Source organism: Sminthopsis crassicaudata, chromosome 4 (assembly GCF_048593235.1).
Source record: "Sminthopsis crassicaudata isolate SCR6 chromosome 4, ASM4859323v1, whole genome shotgun sequence".
Classification (NCBI taxonomy): Eukaryota; Metazoa; Chordata; class Mammalia; order Dasyuromorphia; family Dasyuridae; genus Sminthopsis; species Sminthopsis crassicaudata.
The window spans coordinates 309,362,114-309,389,063 of record NC_133620.1 but is presented as its reverse complement, the minus strand read 5'-3'; the positions used below and the strand labels follow the sequence as shown (position 1 = coordinate 309,389,063).

Below are 26,950 nucleotides of genomic sequence, written 5' to 3'. Positions count from 1 at the left end.
CATAGGTCTCCTATTGGGCTGCCCTGGATCTATACTGTGGAACTGGATAATAAGTTACCTATTGGCACCTGTTCCTACCCCTGAACAAACTCAGGATCCTTTTGGGATCTCTTCTTGCTCAAGCACACAGTCTCAGTCTTCTTGCACTTACAGAGCACTGGAATGCTCTCTAGTGTATACCCCTGGTTAGAACGCTATATTTTATGTCCATGGATTTTTCTGACTACTTTTATTGATATTGGCAGGAAAAAAAAAGCTACAGTGGCCTGCTAGCTTTTTCCCCATATATTTAATATTCTATTTCTAGCTTCCATACAAGTAGTTATTCATGTATGAAATACATTTCTTCCTTGCCTCTATTTTATACAACTCCTAGCTCCCTCAAAGAACAGTAAGATAGTACTTCCTTATAAGAGTCCTTTCCTTATTCTGAGAGCAGTATTTTCTCTTTCCTTCCCTTCCTATTTGTAACATATCATTTTCTCCAATAGAATACAATCTCTAGGTTTTGTTTTTGTCTTTTTATTTCTAATGCTTACCACAGTATATTGAACTGTAAGTTCTTAATAAAATATATTTTTTTAATTTAGCAAATATTAAGTACCTACAATGTGTAAGCAAAGTCACTTGTAAAAGGAGAGTGGCCAGAGAACATATGGGTTTATATTCCTTTCCCTTAATGCCTCCACCTTGTCTTCTGTGAGAGTTGAAAAATAAATCTTTAATTCTGAAATTAAATATGCTCCAACAAATGCATATCATTCTCCAGATTTTCCAAGGTTTTTTTATTTATTTATTTATTTATTTACAGCTTGGATCCCATGGATAAATCAGTTGTCTACGCCATTGAGTCCACAGTGATCAAATGGAGTCACCAGATCCAAATGGTATTAAAGAAGGAATCTTCAGAGCCACTTCTTCAGGGAGAAAATCCTACCCCCAAAGTAGAAGTGGAGTTCTGGAAGAGAAGGTAAATGTGGAAGGCATACATATAGAGAAAAGGGATAGAATTATTATCCATTGAGGCTACTTAGCAAGCCTTTCATTGATCTTCTTTTCATCATCATCCAAAATGGACAAGTTATGTCTTTAGTATGTTTCTATTGATTTACTTACATATATGAAGATTACATGTGCTTCCCAGGATTCATGTCCTTTAAAACACTAAAATGAAAATATACTTTTTTCTCCAAGAGACAGCATTACCTACTTGGTATTATATGGCATGTTCTACAAAATTAATTCCATTATATGTACCTATGAAAACTTCTTTTTAACATTTTTGCCCTGATGCAAATGTGATCCTAAGCTCTTCTTCTCTATTCTATGAAATATAGATGTCATTGATTCTATATGATCATAAATCCATCAGTCAATCAACAAGTACTATGCTAGACTCTGGTGATACAAATAAAATCAATAAAACAATCTTACTCAAATAGAGCTCATAGTCTAGTAAGGAAGATAACAAATAATACATAACTACATACAGAATACATATAAAGAGAATAACTTAAAAATAAATTCCAAATTAAAAAAAATTATTTCATTCTTTGGTGGGGAGTGTATTAAATTTTGGGGGCATTAGGAAAGGTCTCATGTAGTTACTTACTTTAATTTCCTTCTTGAAGGAAGAATGCATTTTTTGAGATGGAAGTGAGAAGAAACTGTACTCTAAGAGTATATGGGGGGGTGATCAGCACAAAGGTATGGAGATGAGAGATCTTTGAATAATACAGAGAAGGTCAGTTTGGTTAGATTGTAGAGGGAGTGAGAGGGTAATAATGTTCGGTAATGGGTTTGGCTGGGTGGTAAAGGACCATAAATGGCAAACAATTTCTATTTATTCTCAAGTCAATAATTAGTAACTAAAGTTGGTTGAGTGGAGGAATGACATAGATCTGCACTTAAAGAAAAAAAATCACGGGAGTGGAGCCAAGATGGTGGAGAGATCACATGTTTCTTTCTGACCTTCTCCCATGACCCTCCCATGATACTAATTACCAAATCTGGCCTTTGAATTAGTTCTGAACTGACAGAACCCACAAATATCGGAAGTGTGACAAATTACAAGCAGAAGATAATTTTGAGGGTCACCAAAAAAGGTCTATTTCAATTGGGCACAGAAGGAGGCGGGCCAAACATAAGAAGGCTGAACAGAGATGCCAGTGCAGGCAGCGCAGACCCAAGTGGAGGGGGCTCCATGCCATGGATAATCTACAGGGGGAATCTACAACAATGTTGGCTACTGTGCCCTGGATGCATCCAATAGACCAGCAGATCTGTGGAGGAGGAGGGAATTTGTGACCAATGAAGAACTAGAGATACTTATTGATCACAAAATAGATAATTTTGATTCTATTAATTTAAAAAGTTTTTGTACAAACAAAACTAATGCAGACAAGATTAGAATGGAAGCAATAAACTGGGGAAAACAATTTTTCATTCATTCAAAGGTTCTGATAAAAATCTCATTTCTAAAATATATAGAGAATTGATTCAAATTTATAAGAATTCAATCCATTCTTCAGTTGATAAATAGTCAAATGATATGTACAGATAATTTTCAGATGAAGAAATTGAAACTATTTGTAGTCATATGAAAAGATGCTACAAATCACTATTGATCAGAGAAATGCAAATTAAGACAACACTGAGATGCCACTACACACCTGTCAGATTGGCTAAGATGAGAAGAAAAGATATTGATGAATTTTGGAGGGGATGTGGGAAAACTGGGACAATTGGTGATGGGATATAGATTTGTGAATCATTTGTATGGATAGATTGTGCATCTTATAGGGATTGATGAAATTACCTAAAGAGACAATAAAAAGAGAGAGGAGAAGAAGGCCAAGAAAAGAATCTAAGAAAACAACCATAATTAAGGGGATGATATAAATACTAAGCAAGCAAAAACAAGGGAAAAGAAATGATTAGACTGGCAGGAGAAACAGAAGAGAGTAATATAATGAAACCCAAGAGAGAAGAGAGTATTTGCAAGGAGAGAATGGTTAAATAAATAAATTAGGAACCAGGAAGAAATTAAGGCATATTTGAATTTGGGGCTGTACAGTGGTCTTTCCCAGGTGAAGTCATATTCCACCATAAATAGAGCTCAGTGGAGTAAGTTACAGCACGAAGTTATTACTTAAAAATCATAATTTCTGCTTTTCCCTCAACTTTCTCATTCCTCTCTCTTTTTTCATCCTGTTTGGTATTTTTTAGAGCAGTCTCTCAGTGTGTACAATTAACCTCCTCGAATTGGCACCTTAACATCAAGTTCATTACACAGGATTTTGTTACAGTCCATGAACCAATGATACTCTTGGTTCCAGGAATGGATCTTTTTTTTGGGGGGGGAGGGGATGGCAGGGTAGGCATTGATATAAGTCTATTAAGAGACACTTTTGTATCATCTGCATCTAAATTAATATAACTAATACATGCCTCACTAATTTTTTCGGTGTTCAACTTTGAAATTTCCTCTCCACTGTGGCATTTTAGGTGTGATGATCTAGAGTATATTTATAATCAACTGAGAGCCATAAAAGTGAGAGGCATGGCTACACTTCTAAACAGACTTCAGAGCAGCTACTTCCCAGCCTTCAAAGCCATGCTCAGGGATGTATTAGCAGGTGAGTTTCAGCAATGAATTTCACAATAGTCTGATACAAATAGCTGATTTAATGTGAATTCAAAACCAGCATTGTTCAGTGAAAAGACTGCTTGGTTTTGGAGTTAAAGCCTTGCTTCAGTTCTGTTACTTTTGATCTTTATGACCAAAAATAATTTCTTTTCTGAGAACTTCAGTTTCATCTTCAAAGTGAAGTTGTTGAACTAGTTGACCCTTGCGATATTTTTCAAATGATCCTGACCTCAACTTAGACAAATTAAAGCTTCTGTGTTTGTTTATTCTTACCATCTGCTATCTGGAGACCTTAGTCTGACTATTTAGTTTCCTTCTCTATTTGGAATGGATTTGAAATGGATAATCTCCTACATCATCTATACCAGGATAAACCATAAATGGTGGCTCTTATCTCTGAAGATCTACCTAAAATCATAGAATTTTTTTTTTATCTGGAAGGGACTTTAGAGATCATCTCTTCAACTTTCTTATTTTTATGGATGAATTCTCTGAGGCATTAAAGTAAAGTTACTTAATCAAGATCACATAATTAGTGATAGCTAGCTAGCTAGTTACCTACCTAACTCAGATTCCCTGATTTCAGAAAAGTTAAGTGTTTTTTGTTCCAGTATGCTATATATCTTTTATTGCCTCTCCCATTGATAAAAAGAAACTAATTATAGCATCTTAGAACATCATGATTTATATATATAGAAATAGTGATTATAATCACACATTGGCTGTCCCCAAATATAATTCTCTCATGAAGGCCAGTTTCTCATGTCTTAATATCTGTGGTGGTAACAACCTTGGTTTCTTTCTTTTTATTTATTTATTATTTAGTTATTGCTGAAGCAAATTGAGTTAAGTGACCTGTCCAGGGTCATACAGCTAGACAGTGTTAAGTGAGGCTAGATTTGAACTCAGATCCTCCTGATTTCAGAGCTGGTGCTCTATCCACTGTGTCACCTAGTTGCCCTAAATCCTAGTTTCTTTAAGGTTATAAATGCCTTGTGAAATATGAGTTCAGCTAGAATTGGTAGGTTTTAATAACCCCAAATGATTTAAGTATAGGCCTTGGATATCAGTTGTCAGGTGGCTGACTTCAATAATAAAGTTTGGCTACGAGGTTATTTATTAATTGTGGCGATCAATAGAGTGGCAAAGTAACTCATGAAACAGCCGATGGCTCTTCCATATTTATATTTTTCTTGCTAAAGAAAATAAGCATTTTTAATGAAGAAAATGCAAAAATGAATTCTGTATTTAGAGAAATGGGTATCAGATTCTATTTCAAGGCTTCCAAATCTAACCAAACAATATGATTACCTTTTGCCTGACCTTAAAACAAAATTCTATAAGATTATTTTAGAGATTAATTATGACTACAGCTTTAAATTTGAAATAGTTATCAAATTGGTATATATAGGTCAAAATGGTCATGGATTGTGCTATTTAGTCACAGTCATAATGAGGGCATGACCAGACTTCCTGCCTTTGTTGTGATCACTTTGGCTCTTGGATCACCTCCTATCATCTAAGGAACATGGGCTTCTTGCCTTCATCTTCTGTTACATTTCTTTTTCCAGGACGGCTGACAGCAATATACACTTAGTCCATAAAAACTGCAAATGTATAAGTGGGTTACTACAGGTACACAGAATATATACTAAATATTGGTTTAGTTTAAGAAAGAATTTTTATTTAGAAATATTCCAGGTTTGACATCTTTTACCAACCATATAATTTTAGACTATTTCCAAATCAAGTCCTTCTTATACCCTGACTCCTGAAGGAAGTATTTATTCAATTTCTAGAATAAGAGGATGATCTTTTCAGACTTAAGTGATTTTGCTGATTGGAAAAGACAAACACAAAGACATTTGAGATTTATACATGAAAAATACTAAAACAGAAGTGTCTTATAGAGCAATAAATCTAATCAAGACAAAAAGGCAAAGACTGTCTCTGAGCTTTGTTTCTCAACCTCTAATTTGCTTAAGACACATAAGAGAAGTTTATTATTAAAAACTGAAAAATCTTAAAAACACCAGAACTATATTATGATTGTTGGCAAATGTCCATTCCCCAGACTGCAAAGTTGAGGATTTGGTAAATATATTAATAATAACAAGTTAGATTAAAGTATCTGAATGAGGGAGCCAAGCTCTAAACCATAATGTTGATTTTAAAAAGACCTTGAGTCTGTGTATAAGGAAAGAGAGACTATATTTATATGTACAGACTTCTGTTATCTGAAAGAACTTGAAATGGACAGACACAAGATAGACAGCTCTGACCAGATTATTCAATTTAAAGCATCATTTATTAGTCAACCAGCGACTGACCCCACTAGACAGGCTAGTAGAGATCAGTCCCGAACCTTTAGTGAGGTACACTTTTAAGCCCGTTTACCACATCCTGGTATAGCCTTGCGGTTACAAATTTTGGTAATCACTGACACAGTTTCTCCTTTACCATGGGGAAGTGTCTGGATGAGAGTGAGTACACAATGGACACTTTTTGCAATATAGACACCTACTTCTCTGAAAGTCTAGGGTCTCATGAACCTGAGGATGGGGCCCAGTCTGAATATAACACTTCCCTTAATTTAGTTTAAGCAACATTTTCCTATAAACCTGAGGCCCCTTGACCCAGGGATGAGACCTAGTCTTTTGTCCATTTCAAACTGGTTGGCAAAAGGGATACTACAACTATCTTTATTGTTATCTTTTAGGAAAGAGAAAATTCCTCAGAGTCTAGCCAAGGGAACAACACTAGAAAAGCTAAAATTATCTTTCCAAAAAGCACCCCATTAAAGCCTTTTATTTTCAAAAATTTTGCAACATTGACCCTTGCATAGCCTTGTGTTCCAAATTGTCCCCTCCTTCCCCTTGTTCTCATTTAAAATAGTGAATTTGAGGCTTTATTCCAAGCAACTTGGATGTCATCTTTGATTTCTTCCCATGGCTCATTCCTCATATCTAGTCTGAGATCAAATTCAATAGATACCACTTTCATTCCAAAAAAAATTAAAATAAAAAGCACCCCAATAGCAATGAGGGACTCGTTTAGGAGGAACCCTTCGAAATATATTCATTATTTTCATATTTTATTCATAGACATACATATATCTTTACTATAGCACTTAGTATAGTACCTGGCATATAAATTTGTTAAAACTCTGTCAAGAAATCTAAGAAACTAGAGTTAAGTACATTTTTGCTAGTTCACACACAGAGATAGCCAGAAATTTGTGGGCATTACAGAAGGAATGTAATAGGAAAATCCCAGCCAAGGAGCACATCTCATAAAAGTCTTCCAGCTTAGGAATCCAGGAAAAAGCCAGTATATGATCTGAAAATGTACAATGGGATCATGGATTTGGGAGTCTGGACTAGAATCTAAACAAGGATATCTGGAGCATGCAAATATGTTTCTCTGATCTTAATTGTACTTGGTGAGCAGTGATAATTATTGATAATTGCTAGCTTTAATAATAAATTGATAATACTCAGAACTTTGTCTCTCAGAATCTCTGAAGTGACAAAGGAAACAGAAATCAAAGAGAAAAAGTATTCAGCATGTGATGGACTGAAATATACAAATGTCAATCATAATTGTGAATATGAATGAGATGACTTACCCATAAAATGGAGAAGGGTAACAGAATAGCTCAGAAAGCAGATCACTCTGATAGAGATCACAGGTGTAAAATCACTCTGTCAGAGACCAAGGGCTCAACTATTTTTGGCATACTTTTCCACGATCTTGCATATATTATAGATCAGCACCAAAGAATATCAAAATATTCGTTTCACAGTATAGTGTCTGCTCTTACAGAAAGCATCAAATCTGGAAATAAGGATGAAAAAAAAGGACTTAAAAGAAATGATAAAGGAATATTTTGGTCATAGGAAATAATTATAGTGTTAATAATAATTATATATAGATATATATATAATATGTGTATATTATATATATAATATATAATATAATATATAATATATATTAATTATATATAGAGAGGAAATAATTATAGTGATCTGTGATCAGAGATATAGGAAAAATAAGAGGAACGGTAGAATTGAAGTTAATTGCCTCAAATACAGATACAAAACATATTTCTCTTTCTACATCATCTTTGTGAAGGTGTAAAATTGAAAATTGATTTTAATTCTATTTTGCTAAGACTTAAGACAAATTTATTATTCCCTTTTGAGGTTCTTTCCCCTTATAAACTTCACTCACTACCTACATCACAGAGAAACATGTTTTAAAGATCAGTCTTGTCTTGTAATTACCTCTACCTTTGGGAGCATAAGCAGTACTCAGGGAGGATTAGCACCTTTGTTGTGAGAACCTGCCTTTTCAGGGCCACTCATCCACTTTTGATGTCCACCTCTCATACAGCTCTTTCATTTGGGGCTTCAAGAAGCTGTAGAATGTACAGTTGCAATTTGGGCTAAACCAGGTTGAGGATAACTAACTGGCCTCAAACTAGTTGATGAGTTAGGAGGATGTCTACCCCAAATATGTGAAGGTTTCCTTTGCTAGAATGGATAAATAAAAACTATTTATTCCAAAAAAGGCTTAAAGGTCACTGAAGCAGGCACTGTGGAGTGCCTAGAGCTTGGTTATACATCAAGTCAATGTCATTGAACTGCATCCTGGGCCATTGCCTGTATTCTTGATTTTTGTACCATCACTGGGCTCTTATTACTCTAGAAGAGAAAGTGAGGCTGATGCTTCAATTAAATCCAACTTACTCAAAAGTCAAAATGTTGGTCCTTGATCTTTACTGCAAACAAAGGATGAGTAACTTCTTTGCAACTCCACCCATCATCTACTTTCCAGAGAAACCTAACATAAAAGATTAAATCTTTCCAATTTAAACTATTGTAGTAATTCATTTCCACATTTAGATTGTTCAAAATGTTGCTGTCAATTTTTAAAAGACCATCTTAGACTTCACTTGGGATATTTGATTATTGATAGAGGTCTTTCATCCAATTTATTGATAATTGCTAGCTTTAATAATAAATTGATAATACTCAGAACTTTGTCTCTCAGAATCTCTGTAGTGACAAAGGAAACAGAAATCAAAGAGAAAAAGTATTCAGCATGTGGTGGACTGAAATATACAAATGTCAATCATAATTGTGAATATGAATGAGATGACTTACCCATAAAATGGAGAAGGGTAACAGAATAGCTCAGAAAGCAGATACTGCTTCATTCTATAAGATATATATGATTTCATTGTACTGCTTGATGGTTTTAAGAAACAAGAAACTAGGAGCCTAAGAGAAGTCTAGAAATTTCCTTGTTTCCTTACACTAGACAGAGATTTTAAAAGTGATTTCAATTACACATTCTCTTTCTGTAAGGGTTCTAGAATTAGACTTAGTGTAAAGTTCTTGAATTGTGAGGATCTGGTCATCTGCTCAATTATAATCCTTCTCTGGGAGGAAATCTGTAGAATCTTTTCCTCTGTGTGCAGGTTTCTTGGGAGCTCTGAATCTCCTCCAGCTCTTGTCCTTCCCCAAATCAGACTGGTCTCCTTTCAGCCTGCCTGGTGTCACAACTCTATCCCAGAGTCGATTCGCTCAGGCCCAATGCTGCCCTTCATTTATCCTCCCAGAGAATGGGCGAATAAGAACTCAACAGGGCATGGGGAAATACTTCCACCAATGAACTTGCTCTTCTTAGAATTCCTAAGGTGTAAACTCCTTTTAAAGGCCTGAACCAAAGGTCTGAGCCAGAGAACTGTCAAGTCAATCTGAATTCTCACCATGTAATTGTCCAGACAACCTAAGTTCTCACCTTGTAATCCTAACATCTCCCCCTTTCTTTTGATTTAGAACATAGGGTGGTCATGACCTTAAAACATAAATCCATCAATAATGGGAGGCATTACACATAATTACATAGATTACAGAAACACATAGTAGCATAGTAACATAGTAACATAATACATACTAGAAGTATGTAACAAATAATATGATCAAATAATCATAAATTGAGAATTTATAAATGTCCATAAGTCCATTGTTCATTAGTCTCATCTTGTCTTAGGAAAGCCAATGATTCCTGCTAGTTTTAAAGTTCTTTAACAGTCTTCTTATTAGCCATGCTCTTTCAGTGTGAGATGTTTCTTAGATCTTCTCCTTTGTTTTGAGGTTTTGCTCTTTTTCTGTCTCTCTCCAGGTGCTTGTTGCCACCCATCTGTTTGCTTCTTCATCTGTTTCCTTCTGTCTGTTAAAATACAAGCAAACCCTCTCTCCCAGGCAGTTAACCTATCTAATTTCCTTCTATTTACCACTTTCTAAATCTCTTCTCATCATCTGGCAATTACATTTGGAGTTGTTTGCACTGGACATAGCCCTGTTGGTTTAAAAGGCCTGTATTCTCCCCAAGTGTAATCCATTTTTGCAATCTGATTGCCTTTTGTCTGAATTATCAGGTAATCCCTTTCTGCCATGTGATTGCTTTTCTGCTGGTTGATCAAATCAGAGTCCTGACCTACTAAAAGCATTTTGGGTGTAACGTCAGCTGCCATAATGCCCCAAGTCTTTTTTGCCTGTGGCCCTGGACCTGGGCCCCTCATCCCATTTCCCTGAATAAGTCTACACTCTGATGCCCAATGGAGCCCTCTGTTGCATTTTGGACATGGGGTATTGGGTCTTGTTCTCCCACCCTGTCTTCTCACTCTATCTCCATATGTACACTGAGCTCGTAGATGTCCAATTTTTCCACATTGGAAACATCAACGAGTTTCTCTAGAAGTCCTTTGCCAAGAGGGACCCTGTCTTTCCATGTTCATCATAGTCCGGGTGTAAAAAGCATTTGTTCCCACTGTAGCACATTGTCTTATGATCTCCTCTAAAGAAGCATCTTTGTCTAGTCCCTATATAATTTTTTTGCAAATCTCATTGGCATTTTCCTTAGCCAGATGTCTGGTCATTATTTCTGTAGCTGCATTTTCTCCAATAGTTCTTTTGATAGCAGTCTGCAGACATCCCACAAAATCCAGAAAAGGTTCATTGGGACCTTGCTCTATTTTAGTGAAGGTCTCTCCCCAATCTTTCTGTCCAGGGAGGGAACCCCAAGCTTTTATTGCAGCCTTAGCAATTTGCTCATACACTGTCATGGTATAATTAATCTGTTCTGAATTCTCTCCATACTGACCTTCACCAGCTAAGTGCTCAAAAGTGAATTGTGTGTTAACTCCTATTTCCAAATTGCATCTAACTTGGATCTTACATAATTCATAAAACTCCTCAAGCCACAATAAGTTTTGTCCAGGTTTTAGACATGTCCTTGCTATGGATTTCCAATCATTTGGGGTTAGGACTTCATAAGACAAACCATCTAGTAACATTTTAACATAAGCTGATGTAGCCCCATAAAGGGTACACCCTTTTTTCAAATCTTTAATTTTATTCAAATCTAAAGGTGCATATTTTCTTCTTTTTTGACCTACAGAGTCAATCCCTTTAATCACAGGATATGCATGTATAAAATCACTTATATCCTGTCCTTCTCTCTTAGCTTTAACCAATGCTTTTTCTAATCTTTTCATAGGCTGCTTCACAGGTGATTCTGTTTGTGTTTCTGCCTCTTCCCCTCCTCCTTCTTCCTCCACCCCTGAAGATGGAATTGATGTGGGCCGGTCAATAATCTGCTCTCTAGGCAGGGTTGAAGCTTCTTCAAGAGAATCAGAGTCATCACACCCTAATTCCTCATTTAAATTCCCTTGCCCTTGGGCAAGATCTTGATCTTTCTTTTTTTCCTCACACTTCCTTCTCTGTTCATTTTTAAAACTTTTCCTTCTCCTACAACTTGCTCTATACTTTAAGGCTAATTGAACTACGTTATAGATATAAAATACTTCTGCAGAAATTGAACGAGGTCCATTTTTGTGTGAAATTCTTTCCTTTCAAGTCCCCCTAGATTCCAGTTATCTACATTTATTTTTTCTTCCTTTAAGAACCAAGGGGACATGTGTCTTAAAGCAGCCAAGAGTTTAGCAATCTGTACCCAGGTTACAAGTAAACTCTGCTCCTCAATTATCTTAATTATACTCTCTATAGTACCACTCCTGAGTGGGACTGGAACTGAGGCTGCCGCTGGGGCTGGGGCTGAGTCGGCTGAGGGAATATCTTTAACTAACATCTGCCCCATTTCAGTTATAAGAAATTGCTGGTTTAGCCCTTAACAAGGTAAGTTCCTTATTTGTCTATTAGAACACTCACTTAATCTTTAACAAAGTTTCCTTGTTACTTACGGTTATTTCTGAATCAGAAAGCCTTTTCCACTGGAATCTGAATCAGAGGTTTTTCCACTGGAATCAGGATCGTGTCTGTCCCTGTTTGGGCACCAAAATGCAAAGGTCTAGCTCCTCTGAAGGACTTAGAATAAGTCCTTGTCAAGATAAGCAAAAGTCCTTGCCCCACATTGTGGATGCCAATATGTAAAGTTCTTGAATTGTGAGGGTCTGGTCGTCTGCTCAATTATAATCCTTCTCTGGGAGGAGATCTGTAAAATCTTTTCCTCTGTGCGCAGGTTTCTTGGGAGCTCTGAATCTTCTCCAGCTCTTGTCCTTCCCCAAATCAGACTGGTCTCCTTTCAGCCTGCCTGGTGTCACAACTCTATCCCAGAGTCGATTCGCTCAGGCCCAATGCTGCCCTTCTTTTATCCTCCCAGAGAATGGGCGTATAAGAACTCTTCCACCAATGAACTTGCTCCTCTTAGAATTCTTAAGGTGTAAACTCCCTTTAAAGGCCCAAACCAAAGGTCTGAGCCAGAGAACTATCAAGTCAACCTAAGTTCTCACCTTGTAATTGTCCAGACAACCTGAGTTCTCACCTTGTCACTGTCCAGACAACCTGAGTTCTCACCTTGTAATTCTAACAACTTAGTAATATTATGTTTGCATTTTAATTTTAAGGAGTATCTCAAATCATCATTTTTAGATTCTGAATAGTAATACATAGGGCTCAAGTATATACATGTGTCCTCAACAGGGAAATATGACTATTTCTGACTCTCCTTCTAGCTCTAAGAGAGGCTCAGGATATCTACATACACCTAAAGCCCCTACAATACCATGTGGAGAACATAGAGAATGTGGAATTCAATGAAGTGAAGCCACTTGTGGGACCTCTGCTTCACATAATCTGCTTGATTTGGGCCACATCCAAATACTACTGTCATCCAGCGCGGATCATCGTGCTGCTACAGGAGATGAATAATCTTTTCATTAAACAGGTAAGTGATACTAATGTCTCCAAAAATGAATCTGGACTTGGGAAGAACCTGAGGTCCAGCCTCAGATGTTTATTAGCTGTGTAATCCCATGTAAATCACTTAATCTCTTTTTGCCTCAATTTCTTCAACTGTAAAATGGAGGCAATAATAGCACCTCCCACCTATGGTTTTTGCATCAAATGGGATATTTGTAAATCACTTAGCACAGTGCTTGGTAGACAATAGATTTGCACATTTTCAGACAGGTGAAAATGCTTATGTGGTGACTCATTATTATCACTATTAGCAGTATTAGTGAAGGTGTTTTGAATTTCCCAGGTTACACTTGGAGTTTACATTCCTCTTTTCCTCTCCCCTCTACTTATCTATCACTGTGTATTCGTCCATCTTTCTGTTTATTCCTTGCCTTATCCTTACTATCTCCATCTGTTCCTTTTCCTGTGTACCACTCATACTTTCTGCTTGTCATCCATACTTTCACCTCTTTCAATCTTTCTCTCTTGCCTGATCAACTTTGAGTTTTCACTTCTGACTCTTTGGATTTTATTTAATACTCCCCCCTTTTCATTATGATGCTTATATTCCCATCTATCCTCTTTCAACTTCTAAATTTTTTATTTCTCTCCTTGTTCAGATCATACTTTTTTCACATCTCTCTCTCATCCCTTTCCTGTTTGGCTTCTGTCTTTGTCCTGGCTTAACTTGTGGCTACTCTTTGTCTGTGAATCATGACTCCTTTGTACTACCTCTGTCCCTTTAATCCCCTTCATTTTTTCTCCTTTAATCAGCCTTGCTCTTTACTTCCTCTGCAGTTACTGATTCAGTATGCCTCTTCACTCCCTTTTCAGCAACAGATTGGAAGATAACTATATCCTCTCTTATGGGGTTTGGCTACCCATTATCTTTTCATAAGGTAAATCATTAGATAATTCTAGGCTTTCTATAAGACAAAGATGTAGTAGAAATTGGTGATATTGGCTTCTGAATTCATACCCTTATTCCATCATTTATGTTCTAAGGTCCTATTAACTGGAGAGTGATCTCTATATTTGAACCCTAAATTTAATCAACTATTTAGCTTGTGGTTTTGATCTCTCACAATGACTGTTGATACAGTGGCTTAAGTTATTCCTCCCACTCACTTCAGTCTTATCTTCCCTATTGTTAAGACATGCTGGGTTTCTGGGAATGTCCCTGCTGAGTACTTTCAGGACATACCATTTAAGATAATTATCATGATCATATCAGTTCATTAAATTCAAGAATATGATGACTTAGAGTAACAAAAATGTCATTTTTCTCTCAAATTACATAATTCTATCATGATAGAATAGAAAAGATAATGAATTTGGAATCAGAGGAACTGTTTTTGAATTCCACCTCTCTCATAACTTTTGTGATGTTTGTTGAAAAAGCCACTAAGCTTCCTGGCCTTGATTTTTTTCCTCTATAAAATGAAGAAGAAGGGAAAAGGGCCCAAGACAGAACTGAGGTATACCCATGTTTAGAAGCCATAGTCTGAGGAAGATCCAGCAAATAAGAAGGAGTGACCAGATACATTAGTAGGAAGAAAATAAGAAGAAAATGATCTCTTGAAAACCTGGAGAGAAAAGAGTAACAAAGAAGGTAGAGTGATTAATAGTACCAGCAGCTTCAGGAGGGCAAATAGAATGAGAATTGAGGAAAGGCCATTTGATTTAGCAATGAAAAGATAACTGAAAATTTTTGAGAGAGCAGTTTCAGTGGATGATAAAATTGGAAGCTGGATTATAAAAGGTTAGGAAGAGACTGAGAAGAGTAAGCAGAAGCTACTTCTGTACATAATCTTTATAAGGAGTTTAGCTAGAAAGAATGGAAGAGATATAGGTTAGCAGGGGTAGAAAGATTAGATGAGTTTATTTTGTTGGGGTTTTTTTCATTATGTTATTTCACATTGAGGGAGACATGGGAATATTTGTAGGTAGTAAGGAATGAGCTAGTAAAGAGGGAGAGATTTAAAATAAATGAAAGTGTGAAAGTGACTTAGAGGGCAATCTGTTAAAGGAGATAAGATGGGATGGGATCAGGGAGGAAGAAGGAGATGGTGGCAGAAGTTGATAAAACAGATATAGAGTGATTGACCAGTAGTAGTGGAGAGCCCCATTGAAATTGTCTAACATAAATTTATTTTTAAATTTAATTTTCTTCTCTATTTTTTGTAATATTTTAAAGGGCTAGTGATTTTATTCTTTTTTTTTAATTAAAGCTTTTTATTTTATTTTATTTTTTATTATATGTTTTTATTTACAAGATATATGCATGGGTAATTTTTCAGCACTAATCCTTGCAAAATCCTCTTTTTCAACTTTTCCCCTCCTTCCCCCCACTCCCTCCCCTAAATGGCAGGCAGACCTATATATGTTAAATATGTTAAAGTATATGTTAAATGCAATATATGTATACCTATCCATAGTTATTTTGCTTCACAAGAAAAATCAGACTTAGACATAAGATAAAAATAACCTGAGAAGGAAATCAAAAAATGCAAAAGCTTTTTATTTTAAAAAATATGCACACATAATTTTCAACATTTACCCTTGCAAAACCTTGTGTTCCAAAATTTTTCCCTCCCTCTCCCCTCCCCCATCCCAGATGGCAAATTATCCAATATATGTTAAAATGTGCAATTCTTTTATACATATTCCAAAATTATCATGCTTCTTTATAATGTTTTACAATTTATTTTATTTAATTTAAGTGAACCTTGGCAGTTTAACTCCAAGATATTTATTGAATTTTGTAGGGTTTGTGTGTATATTGTGCATGTGCATGTGCGTGTATGTGTGTGTGTGTAAGTAAAATAAATTTGTAGTGAACTCAGAACAGTTGCATGATTTTCTCTACCTTTATTTAGCAAAAAAGGATGAAGAGTAAGAGTAATTCAAGGCTGAGGCTCCCAGCATTGGGAGGAACTCAGCATAATCTCAGCATGCAACAGCTAATCCCAGCACAGATGCAGATCTCAGCACAGTCATTGCTGTCCACCCTGCTCCTTCACTGCTACTTCCTGTTGTCTGTTGAGGAAGCTCGGTAACCCCACATTGCCCCAAAAGCAAGCTGCAGCTTTTTTATTGTTGTTGTTAAAATGAGTAAAACGGCAAAGTAGGCTGTAACTATAGATAGCTTCTATACTGAAAGAGAACAGATTTCAAAACTTGGAGGAGATTAAAACCAATTTGTCTCCAGATAAAAACCCAAAGATAGATATGATCTGGTCCACCACATAAGGCTCTCATAGAAGAAATTAAAAAGGCTCTTAGAAGAGAGCTAGAAGAAAAATGGGGAAAGGAAAGGGAAGCTTTGGAAGAGAGTTTGGATAAGACATGTAAATCATTAAAATATAGAGTAGAAAAAGAAATCAACTCCCTGAAAAATAGAAGGAATTAATTGGAAAGAGAAAATAACTCCTTAAAAAACAAAATTGGCAAAATGGGAAAAAATTCCATAGAACAAAACAACTCACTTAAAAACTCAATTGAACAATTAGAAAAAGATATTTAAAAAGTGAGTGAAGAAAATACTTTATTGAAAATCAGAATCTAATAAATAGAATTGAATGACTTGAAGAGACACCAAGAATCAGTCAAGCAAAGCCAAAAAAATGAAACAATGGAAAAAAATGTCAAGTAACTTCTTGGGAAGACAACAGACTGGGAAAATAGATCAGGAGAGATAATCTGAGAATTATTGGACTCCCTGAAAAATATGATGAAAAAAAAATAGCTTGGACACTATTTTCCAGGAAAGTATCAAAGAGAACCACCCAGATGTTTTAGAAACAAAGGGTAAAATAGACATTGAAAGAATTCATCGATTACCTACTGAAAGGGACCCTAAAATCAAAACACCAAGAAATACAGTGGCCAAATTCCAGAACCATCAGACAAAGGAAAAAATACTACAAGCTGCTAGAAAAAAATCAATTCAAATATGGAGGATCCACAATAAGAATTACCTAGGATCTATCAGCATCCATATTAAAGGATCCAAGGGCGTGGAATTTGATATTCCGAAAGACTAAGGAACTTGGTGTGCAGCCAACTTACCCAGAAAAAATGAGTATCTTTTTTCCAGGAAAGAAGATGGACATTCAGCAAAATAAGTGAATCCCATCGATTCTTGATGAAAAAACCAGATCTAAACAAAAAGTTTGATCTCCAAATATAGAACTCAAGAGATTCCCAAAAAGGTAAAAAGAAATCTTGAGAACTATATTTCTGCCATAAAGATATATAAAGAACACGTGTATAATTTGTTCTAGAAACTACAGGTAGAAAGGAAATTATACCAGAAAAAAGGGTAAAGTGGTGGTACTACATCTCATGAAGAGGCAAAGGTAAACTATTATATCTGACAGAAAGACTGGAGGGGAATGAACATAGTGTGTATCATATTCTCATTATAATTGGCTTAAAGAGAAAAATATACACATATTCGATTTATGGTGAAACTCCTTCCACTTCATTGAAAAGTGGGAGAGGAAAAGTGAAAAGAGAAGGAGTAAGCTAAGTAGAAGAGAATACAGAAATTGTGGTGAGGAAAAGGGGTAAAATAGGGGAAGGAACTCTAAGGTGGGGGAGGGATACTAAAAAGGGAGGACTGTGAAAAGCAAGTGGTGCTCACAAGTTTAATACTGGGGAGGGGTAAACTCCCCCATAAAGAGAAAGCAGAGAGAACACTGGATTAAAAGCCAGAATCCTACAATATGTTGTTTACAGGAAACACTGTTTCAGGGTGATACATACAGAATAAAGGTAAAAGGTTGGAGCAGAATCTACTATCCTTCAGGTGAAGCCAAAAAAGCACAGATAGCCATCCTCATCTCAGATCAAGCAAAAGCAAAAATTGATCTAATTAAAAGAGATAAGGAAGGGCACTATATCTTCCTAAAGGGTAACATAGTTAATTGAGCAGTAATAATATTAAACATATATGTACCAAGTAGTGTATCATCTAAATTCTTAAAAGACAAATTAAGAGAGCTGTAAGAAGAAATAGATATCAAAACTGTATTAGTGGGAGATCTCAACCTTGAACTCTCAGAATTAGATAAATCAAACCACAAAATAAATAAGAAAGAAGTCAAAGAGTTAAATAGAATACTAGAAAAGTGTGATATGATAGATCTTTGGAGAAAACTAAATGAAGACAGAAAGGAGTACACTTTCTTCTCAGCAATTCATGGAACCTATACAAAAATTGACCATATATTAGGATAGAAAAACCTCAAACTTAAATGCAATAAGGCAAAAATAATGAATGCATCCTTTTCAGATGACGATGCAATGAAAATTACATTCAATAAAAGGCCAGGGGAAAATAGACCAAAAAATAATTGGAAACTAAATAATCTCATACTAAAGAAACGGCAAATTATAGGCATAATTAATAACTTTACCCAAGAAAATGACAATAATGAGATGTCATACCAAAATGTGTAGGATGCAGCCAAAGTGGTAGGGGAAAATTTATATCTCTATAGGCCTACTTGCATAAAATAGAGAAAGAGAAGGTCAATGAATTGGGCTTGCAACTAAAAATGTTAGAAAAGAAACAAATTAAAACCATCCAGACAAACATTAAACTTGAAATTCTAAAAATAAAAGGAGAGATTAATAAAATTGAAAGTAAAAAAAAAACTATTGAATTAATTAATAAAACAGAGTTAGTTCTATGAAAAAAAACCAACAATATACAAACCCTTAGTAAATCTGATTAAAAAAAGGAAAGAGGAAAATCAAATTGTTAGTCTTAAAAATGAAAAGGGAGAACTCGCCACTAATAAAGAGGAAATTAGAGCAATTATTAGGAGTTACTTTGCCCAACTTTATGCCAATATATTTCATAATTTAAATAAAATGAAGAATAGTTCAAAAATATAGCTTGCCCAGATTAACTGAAGAAGAAGTAAGTTGGTTAAACCACCCCATCTTAGAAAAAGAAATAGAACAAGCTATTAATCAACTAACTAAGAAAAAAAAATCCCCAGGACCAGATGGTTTTATATGTGAATTCTACCAAACATTTAAAGAACAATTAACTCCAATGTTATATAAACTATTTGAAAAAATAGGGATTGAAGGAATCCTACCAAATTCCTTTTATGACACAGACATGGTACTGATACCTAAACCAGGTAGGTTGAAAACAGAAAAGGAAAATTATAAACCAATCTCCTTAATGAATATTAAGGAGGAATGCTAAAATCTTAAATAAAATATTAGCCAAAAGATTACAGAAAGTCATCCCCAGGATAATACACTATGACCAAGTGGGAATTATACCAGGAATGCAGGGCTGGTTCAATATTAGCAAAACTATTAACATAATTGACTATTTCAATAAACAAATTAACAAAAATCTTATATGATCATCTCAGTAGATGCATAAAAAGTATTTGATAAAATCCAACATCCATTCCTATTAAAAACACTACAGAGTATAGGAATAAGTGGACTTTTCTTTAAAATACTCAATAGCATCTATTTAAAACTGTCAATAAACATTATATGTAATGGGGATAAACTGAAACCTTTCCCAATAAGATCAAGAAGTGAAACAAGGTTTCCCACTATCACCATTACTATTCAATATTGTATTAGAAATGCTAGCCTTGGCAATAAGAGTTGAGAAAGAGATTAAAGGAATTAGAGTAGGTAATGAGGAAACCAAACTATCACTCTTTCATGATGATATGATGGTATACTTAGAAAACCCCAGAGATTCTACTAAAAAGCTATACGAAATAATCCACATATACCAGAGTGGAAGGATACAAAATAAATCCAAATAATCCTCAGCATTTTTATACATCACCAACAACATCCAACAGCAAGAGATACAAAGAGAAATTCCATTCAAAATAACTGTTGATAGTATAAAATATTTGGGAATCTATCTACCAAAGAAAAGTCAGGAATTATATGAGCAAAATTATAAAACACTTGCCACAAAAATAAAATCAGATTTAAATAATTGGAAAGACATTAAGTGCTCTTGGATAGGCCGAGCGAATATAAAATAAAGATGACAGTACTCCCTAAACTAATCTATTTATTTAGTGCTATACCAATCAGACTCCCAAGAAACTATTTTAATGACCTAGAAAAAATAACAAAATTCATCTGGAAGAAAAAGAGGTCAAGAATTTCAAGGGAACTAATGAAAAAAAAAATTAAATGAAGGTGGCCTACCTGTACCTAATTTAAACTATATATTAAAAAGCGGCAGTCACCAAAACTATTTGGTATTGGCTAAGAAATGCTCTAATTGACCAGTGGAATAAGTTAGGTTCACAGGACAAAATAGTGAATAACTATAGCAATCTAGCGTTTGACAAACCCAAAGATACCAACTTTTGGAATAAGAATTCATTATTTGACAAAAAATGCTGTAAAAACTGGAAATTAGAATGGTAGAAATTAGGCATGGACTCATACTTAAAATCACATGCCAAGATAAGATCAAAATGAGTCCATTATTTATGCATAAAGAACAAGATCATAAATAAATTAGAGTAATGGGATAGTTTACCTCTCAGACTTGTGGAGGAGGAAGGAATTTGTGACCAAAGAAAAACTAGATATCATTATTGATCACAAAATAGAAAATTTTGATTACATCAAATTAAAAAGCCTTTGTACAAGCAAAACTAATGCAAACAAGATTAGAAGAGAAATAACAAACTGGGAAAACAGTGTTTACACTTAAAAGGTTCTGGTAAAAGCCTCATTTCCAAAATATATAGATGACTGATTCTAATTTATAAAAAATCAAGCCATTCTCCAATTGATAAATGGTCAAAGGATATGAATAGACAATTTTCAAGTGATGAAATTGAAACTATTTTCATTCATATGAAAGTGTTCCAAATCACTATTAATCAGAGAAATGCAAATTAAAACAACTCTAAGATACCACTACACACCTATCAGATTGGCTAAGATGACAGGAAAATATGATGATGAATGTTGGAGGGAATGTGGGAAAACTGGGACACTGATGCATTGTTGGTGGAGTTGTGAAAGAATCCAACCATTCTGGAGAATAATCTGAAATTATTCCCAAAAAGTCATCAAACTGTGCATACCCTTTGATCCAGCAGTGCTACTACTGGGCTTATATCCCAAAGAAATACTAAAGAAGCGGAAAGAGACATATATGTGCAAAATGTTTGTGGCAGCTCTTTTTGTTGTAGCTAGAAACTGGAAGATGAATGGATGTCCATCAGTTGGAGAATGGTTGGGTAAATTGTGGTATATGAAGGTTATGGAATATTATTGCTCTGTAAGAAATGACCAGCAGGATGAATACAGAGAGGCTTGGAGAGACTTACATGAACTGATGTTCATTGAAGTGAGATGAGCAAAACCAGGAGATCATTATACACTCAAACAACAATACTATATAAGGATCAATTCTGATGGATTGGCTATCGTTGTCAATGAGAAGATCCAAATCAATTCCAATTGATCAGTGATGGACAGAATCAGCTACACCCAGCAAAAGAACATTGGTAAATGAGTGTGGACCACAACATAGCATTTGCATTGTTTCTGTTGTTGTTTGCTTGCATTTTTTGTTTTACTTCCCAGGCTATTTTTACCTTCTTTCTAAATCCAATTTTTCTTGTTCAACAAGATAACTGTATAATTATGTATACATATATTGCATTTAATATATACTTTGACATGTTTAACATATATTGAACTACCTGCCATCTAGGGGAAGGGGTGCAGTGAAGGAGGGGAAAAATTGGAACAGAAGTTTTTGCAAGGGTCAATATTGAAAAATCACCCATGCATATGTTTTGTCAATAAAAAACTATTAATTAAAAAAATCAAGTGTTTGCAAGTTCAGTTTCTAGAAAAATTTGGTTTTTTCCTTGTGTTGATTAATTTTTACTGACCAAACTTTTTTTTAATGGTAATAGGCACAGTTAGGTGCCATAGTGGATAGAGCATCAGCCTTGAAATCAGGAGGACCTGAGTTCAAATCTGTTCTCAGACACTTAAACACTTCCTAGCTATGTGACCCTGGCCAAGTCACGTAACCCCAATTGTCTCAGCAAAAAGTCAATAAGTAAAAAAAATTAAAATTGTAAAAAAAAAAAAAAAAACTTATTTGGAGGTTTCTGTGTGAGAACACTAAAGACAAAATTGAGACAGCTTTTTCCTTTCAGAAATATTAGTTCATCCTCCTGCTTAAAGACCTTACTTCTGTAGTGAGCGGTGGTGTTGAAGGTAGAAAACTATTTTATACACATTTATGTCAGACAAATATAACAAAATATCATGTCCTTGCAATCTAGTGATTTAGTGTTTACCTTTTGTCATTACAGGCATGCATTTATCTTAGCCCAAAAGATCTCCTGAAAGGTGAGATAGAAGAGAGTCAGAGAAAAATACAGGTGGTAATGGACATCCTAAACTTTTCCAAGGAGATGTTTGAAAACAGAAGGGACAATCTTAAAACTTACTTCAAGCAGGACCATGAGGTCAGGGAATGGAATTTCAGTTCTTCTATGGTCTTTATGCAAATGAATGGCTTCCTCAGAAGACTCAAGATGGTAGAGGTGAGTATTAATCAGCATGCCAGCTAAATAAGGAAAGAATACCACATCCGAAAAGCTTTTTAGAAAAATAATTTCCGCGTAATTCCTATTTGGGAGAATTGTAAGTAGCTGCTCAATAAATATATAAATTTATTCTTAATCATAAAATAAAAACACAATTCAACTAAACAGCTTCATAGATATTATATAAATATTAATAACACAGAAAAAGTTAAGTAATTTACAATATGTGAAAGAGGAGTTACTTTTATTTGATATGTTCTTGACTTGCTGACAAATTTAATTGCAGCTGATATACCAGTATAGACAACTAGGTATCTCAATGGATAGAACATTGATGCTTGGGATCAGGAATTAGGAATACATTTCCATAAGTTGAATTCTGGCCTCATACACTTAATAATTGCTTGACCCTGAACAAGACAATTAAATCCTGTGTGAGTTCCTCATCTGTAAAATGAAGAATAAATGGTAAATCACTCCATCTTCTTTGCCAAGAAAACCCCATTGGCTAGATACCACACATATATGAAAGTATAAGACTTTTCCTATGATTGAACCTTGGATTCTACCTATTTAAACAGAGCTATTTGATAGGTTAGGTGTATAAATTTGCAGCTGGGACTTTCAGCTTGAAAATAAAATACAAGTGAGAGGGTGCTTTAGGATCAAATTTCAGAATTATGATAATGTATGAGGGAAATGAGGTATTTAGAATTGATTTTCAGGTCTACTTAGCACTATAAATTTATAAATTTGTGTGGAGAAGGATAGAGATAAAGAGGTCTGTTTAGAAATCGACAAAAAGGATAGGGAAGAGTGAATCTGAATGAGTCTTTAAAGGACAAACGTGTGTGTGTGTGTGTATGGGAGAGAGACAGAGATGGACAAAGACACAGACAGAGAGACAAAGACAGAGACATGAACAGAAAGACAGAAACAGAGACAGAGAACAGAGCAAGAGAGAAAGACAGAAGCAAAGACAGAGAATGAGAGAGAGAGAGAGAGAGAGAGAGAGAGAGAGAGAGAGAGAGAGAGAGAGAGAGAGAGAGAGAGAGAATAAATGAGAAGTACATATGAAACAGTCAACAGCTTGGAAAAGGAAGGAAAAAATTGAAGAAAACAACTCCTTAAAAAGTAGAATTAACCAAATGGAAAAAAAAATTATGCAAAAGCTAACAGAAGAAAGTCACAGCATTAAAAACTAGAATGGGCAAATGAAAGCTAATGGCTCTGTGAGACAGCAAGAATAAGTCAATCAAACTGAAAAGAATGAAAAAATGGGAAAAAATGGGAAGTACCTCATTGAAAAAATAGCCAGCCTGGAAAATAGATCCAGAAGAGGACAATTTAAAAATCATTGGCCTATCTGAAAACCACAACCAAAAATAAACAAAAAAAGATCTTGGATAGCATTGTTCAAAGATCATCAAGGAAAACTGCCCTGATGTTCAAGAAACAGGAGGGAATACTCATAAAAGAGTCTATCAATCACCTTCAGAAAGAGATCCCACAAGGAAAACCCCAAAGAACATTGTTTCAAAATTACATAACTACAATCTCAAGGAAAAAATACTGCAAACTGCCAGACAAAAACAATTCAAATATCAAGAAGCAACAGTCAGGATTACTCAGCATCTGGCAGCTTCTGCAATAAAGGATTAGAGGGCCTGAAATACCATATTCCAGAAGGCAAAGGACCTAGGGTTACACCCAAGAATTAACTACCCAGTGATATTGAGCATCATCTTTCAGGGGAGGCAATAGATCTTCAATGAATTAAGAGACTTTCAATCATTTCTATTGAAAAAAAAAACTGGAATTAAACAGAAAATCTAATGTACAAACTCAGGATGCAAGAGAAGAATAGAAAAGTAAACAGGGGAAAATATAAACTACTTAAAGGTTAAATTCTTTACACCCATGCCTTCTTTCTGATTAAATTCCTTCAAACAGCCATAGTAATGATAAAATTCTGGGGGAAGGGTACATGTATTATCTTCTCATATGGGAATGTAAATAGTTTAATTTTATTTAGACCTTTGTTTAAACTTCTTTCATATTTATTTTCTTGCTTTTTAAAAAAAATCTTGTGTTTTAATGTCAAATTTTCTCTTCAATTCTGGTGTTTCTAGAAGGAAAACTCTCTATTTCATTAAATATACTTTTTCCCCTATATGCTATTTCTTCTATTGAAAACTGCCTGTTCATTTCTCTTGACTTACATATATGAGAATTTTTAAAATTAGATAACACTACTAAAATAAAATTTTCCCCAGTTTGCGGTTTTATCCTAAATTTGGCTGCAAATGTGATATTGAAGCCATAAGCATAACTACTTTATGGTTAATTATTTTCACTTCTTCAATATCTCAAAGGCCAAATATTTCTTTGGTATGAGTACTTCTTATATGATATGGATCACAGCTCCTGTATGGCTTAATAAGTGGCTTTGACACTGAATATATAAATTAATGTAGGTAGAATTGCTTTTTTATTATATTAGTGTGGCCTATCCATGAGCAACTAATTTTTTTTCCACTTGATTATATCTGATGGTATTTGTGTGAAAAGAGTTTTATAATCATGTCCATATAGTCCCTGGGTTTGTCTTGACTGGTAGACTCCCAAGTATTTAATAATTTTTACATTATATTGTCTCATTCTGTCTCTTGCTAAAGGACTTGGTTGGTAACATACAGAAATCTGATGATTTGTGTGCTTTTATATTATATACTTCAACTTCACTAAAGTTAACCGTTTAGTTAGCTTTTAGTTGATTCTGTAGGATTCTCAAAGTATACCATCATATCATCTATAAAAAGTGACAGTTTTGTTTTCTCATTGCCTATTCTAATTCCTTTAATTTTATTTCTTCTTTTATTGCTAGTACAACATTAAATAATAATGATAATAATGGACATCCTTGCTTCACCCACAGCCTTATTGGAAATATTTCTAATTTATTCTCATTATATAGAATACTTATTCATTGTTTTACATAGATACTGATTCTCATTTTAAAGAAAACTCCATTTATTCTTATGCTCTATTATGTTTTTAATAGGAATGTTTGCTGTATTTTGTCTAAAGCTTTTTATGTATATGTTGAAATAATCATGTGATTTTTTTTTAAATTTTTTTTATTATATATATATATATATATATATATATATATATTTTATAATATTATCCCTTGTATTCATTTTTCCAAATTACCCCCCCTCCCTCTATTCCCTCCCCCCGATGACAGGCAATCCCATACATTTTACATGTGTTACAATATAGTCTAGGTACAATACATGTGTGTGAATATCATTTTCTTGTTACACAATAAACATTAGAATCCGAAGGTACATGCAACCTGGGCAGACAGATATTAGTGCTAACAATTTACATTCACTTCCCAGTGTTTCTTCTCTGGGTGTAGCTACCTCTGTCCATCATTGATCAACTGGAAGTGAGTTGGATCTTCTTTATGTTGAAGATTTCCACTTCCATCAGAATACATCCTCATACAGTATTGTTGTTGAAGTGTACAGTGATCTTCTGGTTCTGCTCATTTCACTCAGCATCAGTTGATTTAAGTCTCTCCAGGCCTCTCTGTATTCCTCCTGCTGGTCATTTCTTACAGAGCAATAATATTCCATAACCTTCATATACCACAATTTACCCAACCATTCTCCAACTGATGGACATCCATTCATCTTCCAGTTTCTAGCTACAACAAAAAGAGCTGCCACAAACATTTTGGCACATATATGACTCTTTCCGCTCTTTAGTATTTCTTTGGGATATAATCCCAGTAGTAGCGCTGCTGGGTCAAAGGGTATGCACAGTTTGATAACTTTTTGGGCATAATTCCAGATTGCTCTCCAGAATGGCTGGATTCTTTCGCAACTCCACCAGCAATGTATTAGTGTCCCAATTTCCCCACATCCCCTCCAACATTTATCATTATTTGTTCCTGTCATCTTAGCCAATCTGACAGGTGTGTAGTGGTATCTCAGAGTGGTCTTAATTTGCATTTCTCTGATCAGTAGTGATTTGGAACACTCTTTCATGTGAGTGGATATAGTTTCAATTTCTTCCTCTGAGAATTGTCTGTTCATATCCTTTGACCATTTATCAATTGGAGAATGGTTCGGTTTCTTATAAATTATGGTCAGTTCTCTATATATTTTGGAAATGAGACCTTTGTCAGAACCTTTGTTTTTAAAAATATTTTCCCAATTTGTTACTTCCCTTCTAATCTTGTTTGCATTAGTATTATTTGTACAGAAACTTTTTAGTTTGATGTGATCAAAATCTTCTATTTTGTGATCAATAATGATCTCTAGTTCTCCTCTGGTCATAAATTCCTTCCTCCTCCACAAGTCTGAGAGGTAGATTATCCTCTGTTCCTCTAATCTATTTATTATCTCCCTCTTTAT

The 26,950-nt window shown here is 34.8% G+C and overlaps 1 protein-coding gene across 1 annotated transcript in view; it reads left to right on the top strand.

The window, feature by feature from the left end:
* DNAH9 (dynein axonemal heavy chain 9) overlaps positions 1-26,950 on the top strand; it is a 572,299-nt gene that overhangs the window by 17,732 nt on the left and 527,617 nt on the right. Inside the window, exons 3-6 of the mRNA XM_074264740.1 lie at positions 812-970; positions 3,508-3,638; positions 12,693-12,904; positions 22,284-22,517. Coding sequence (XP_074120841.1) covers positions 812-970; positions 3,508-3,638; positions 12,693-12,904; positions 22,284-22,517 — 736 coding nt within the window. The remainder of the gene's footprint in view (positions 1-811; positions 971-3,507; positions 3,639-12,692; positions 12,905-22,283; positions 22,518-26,950) is intronic.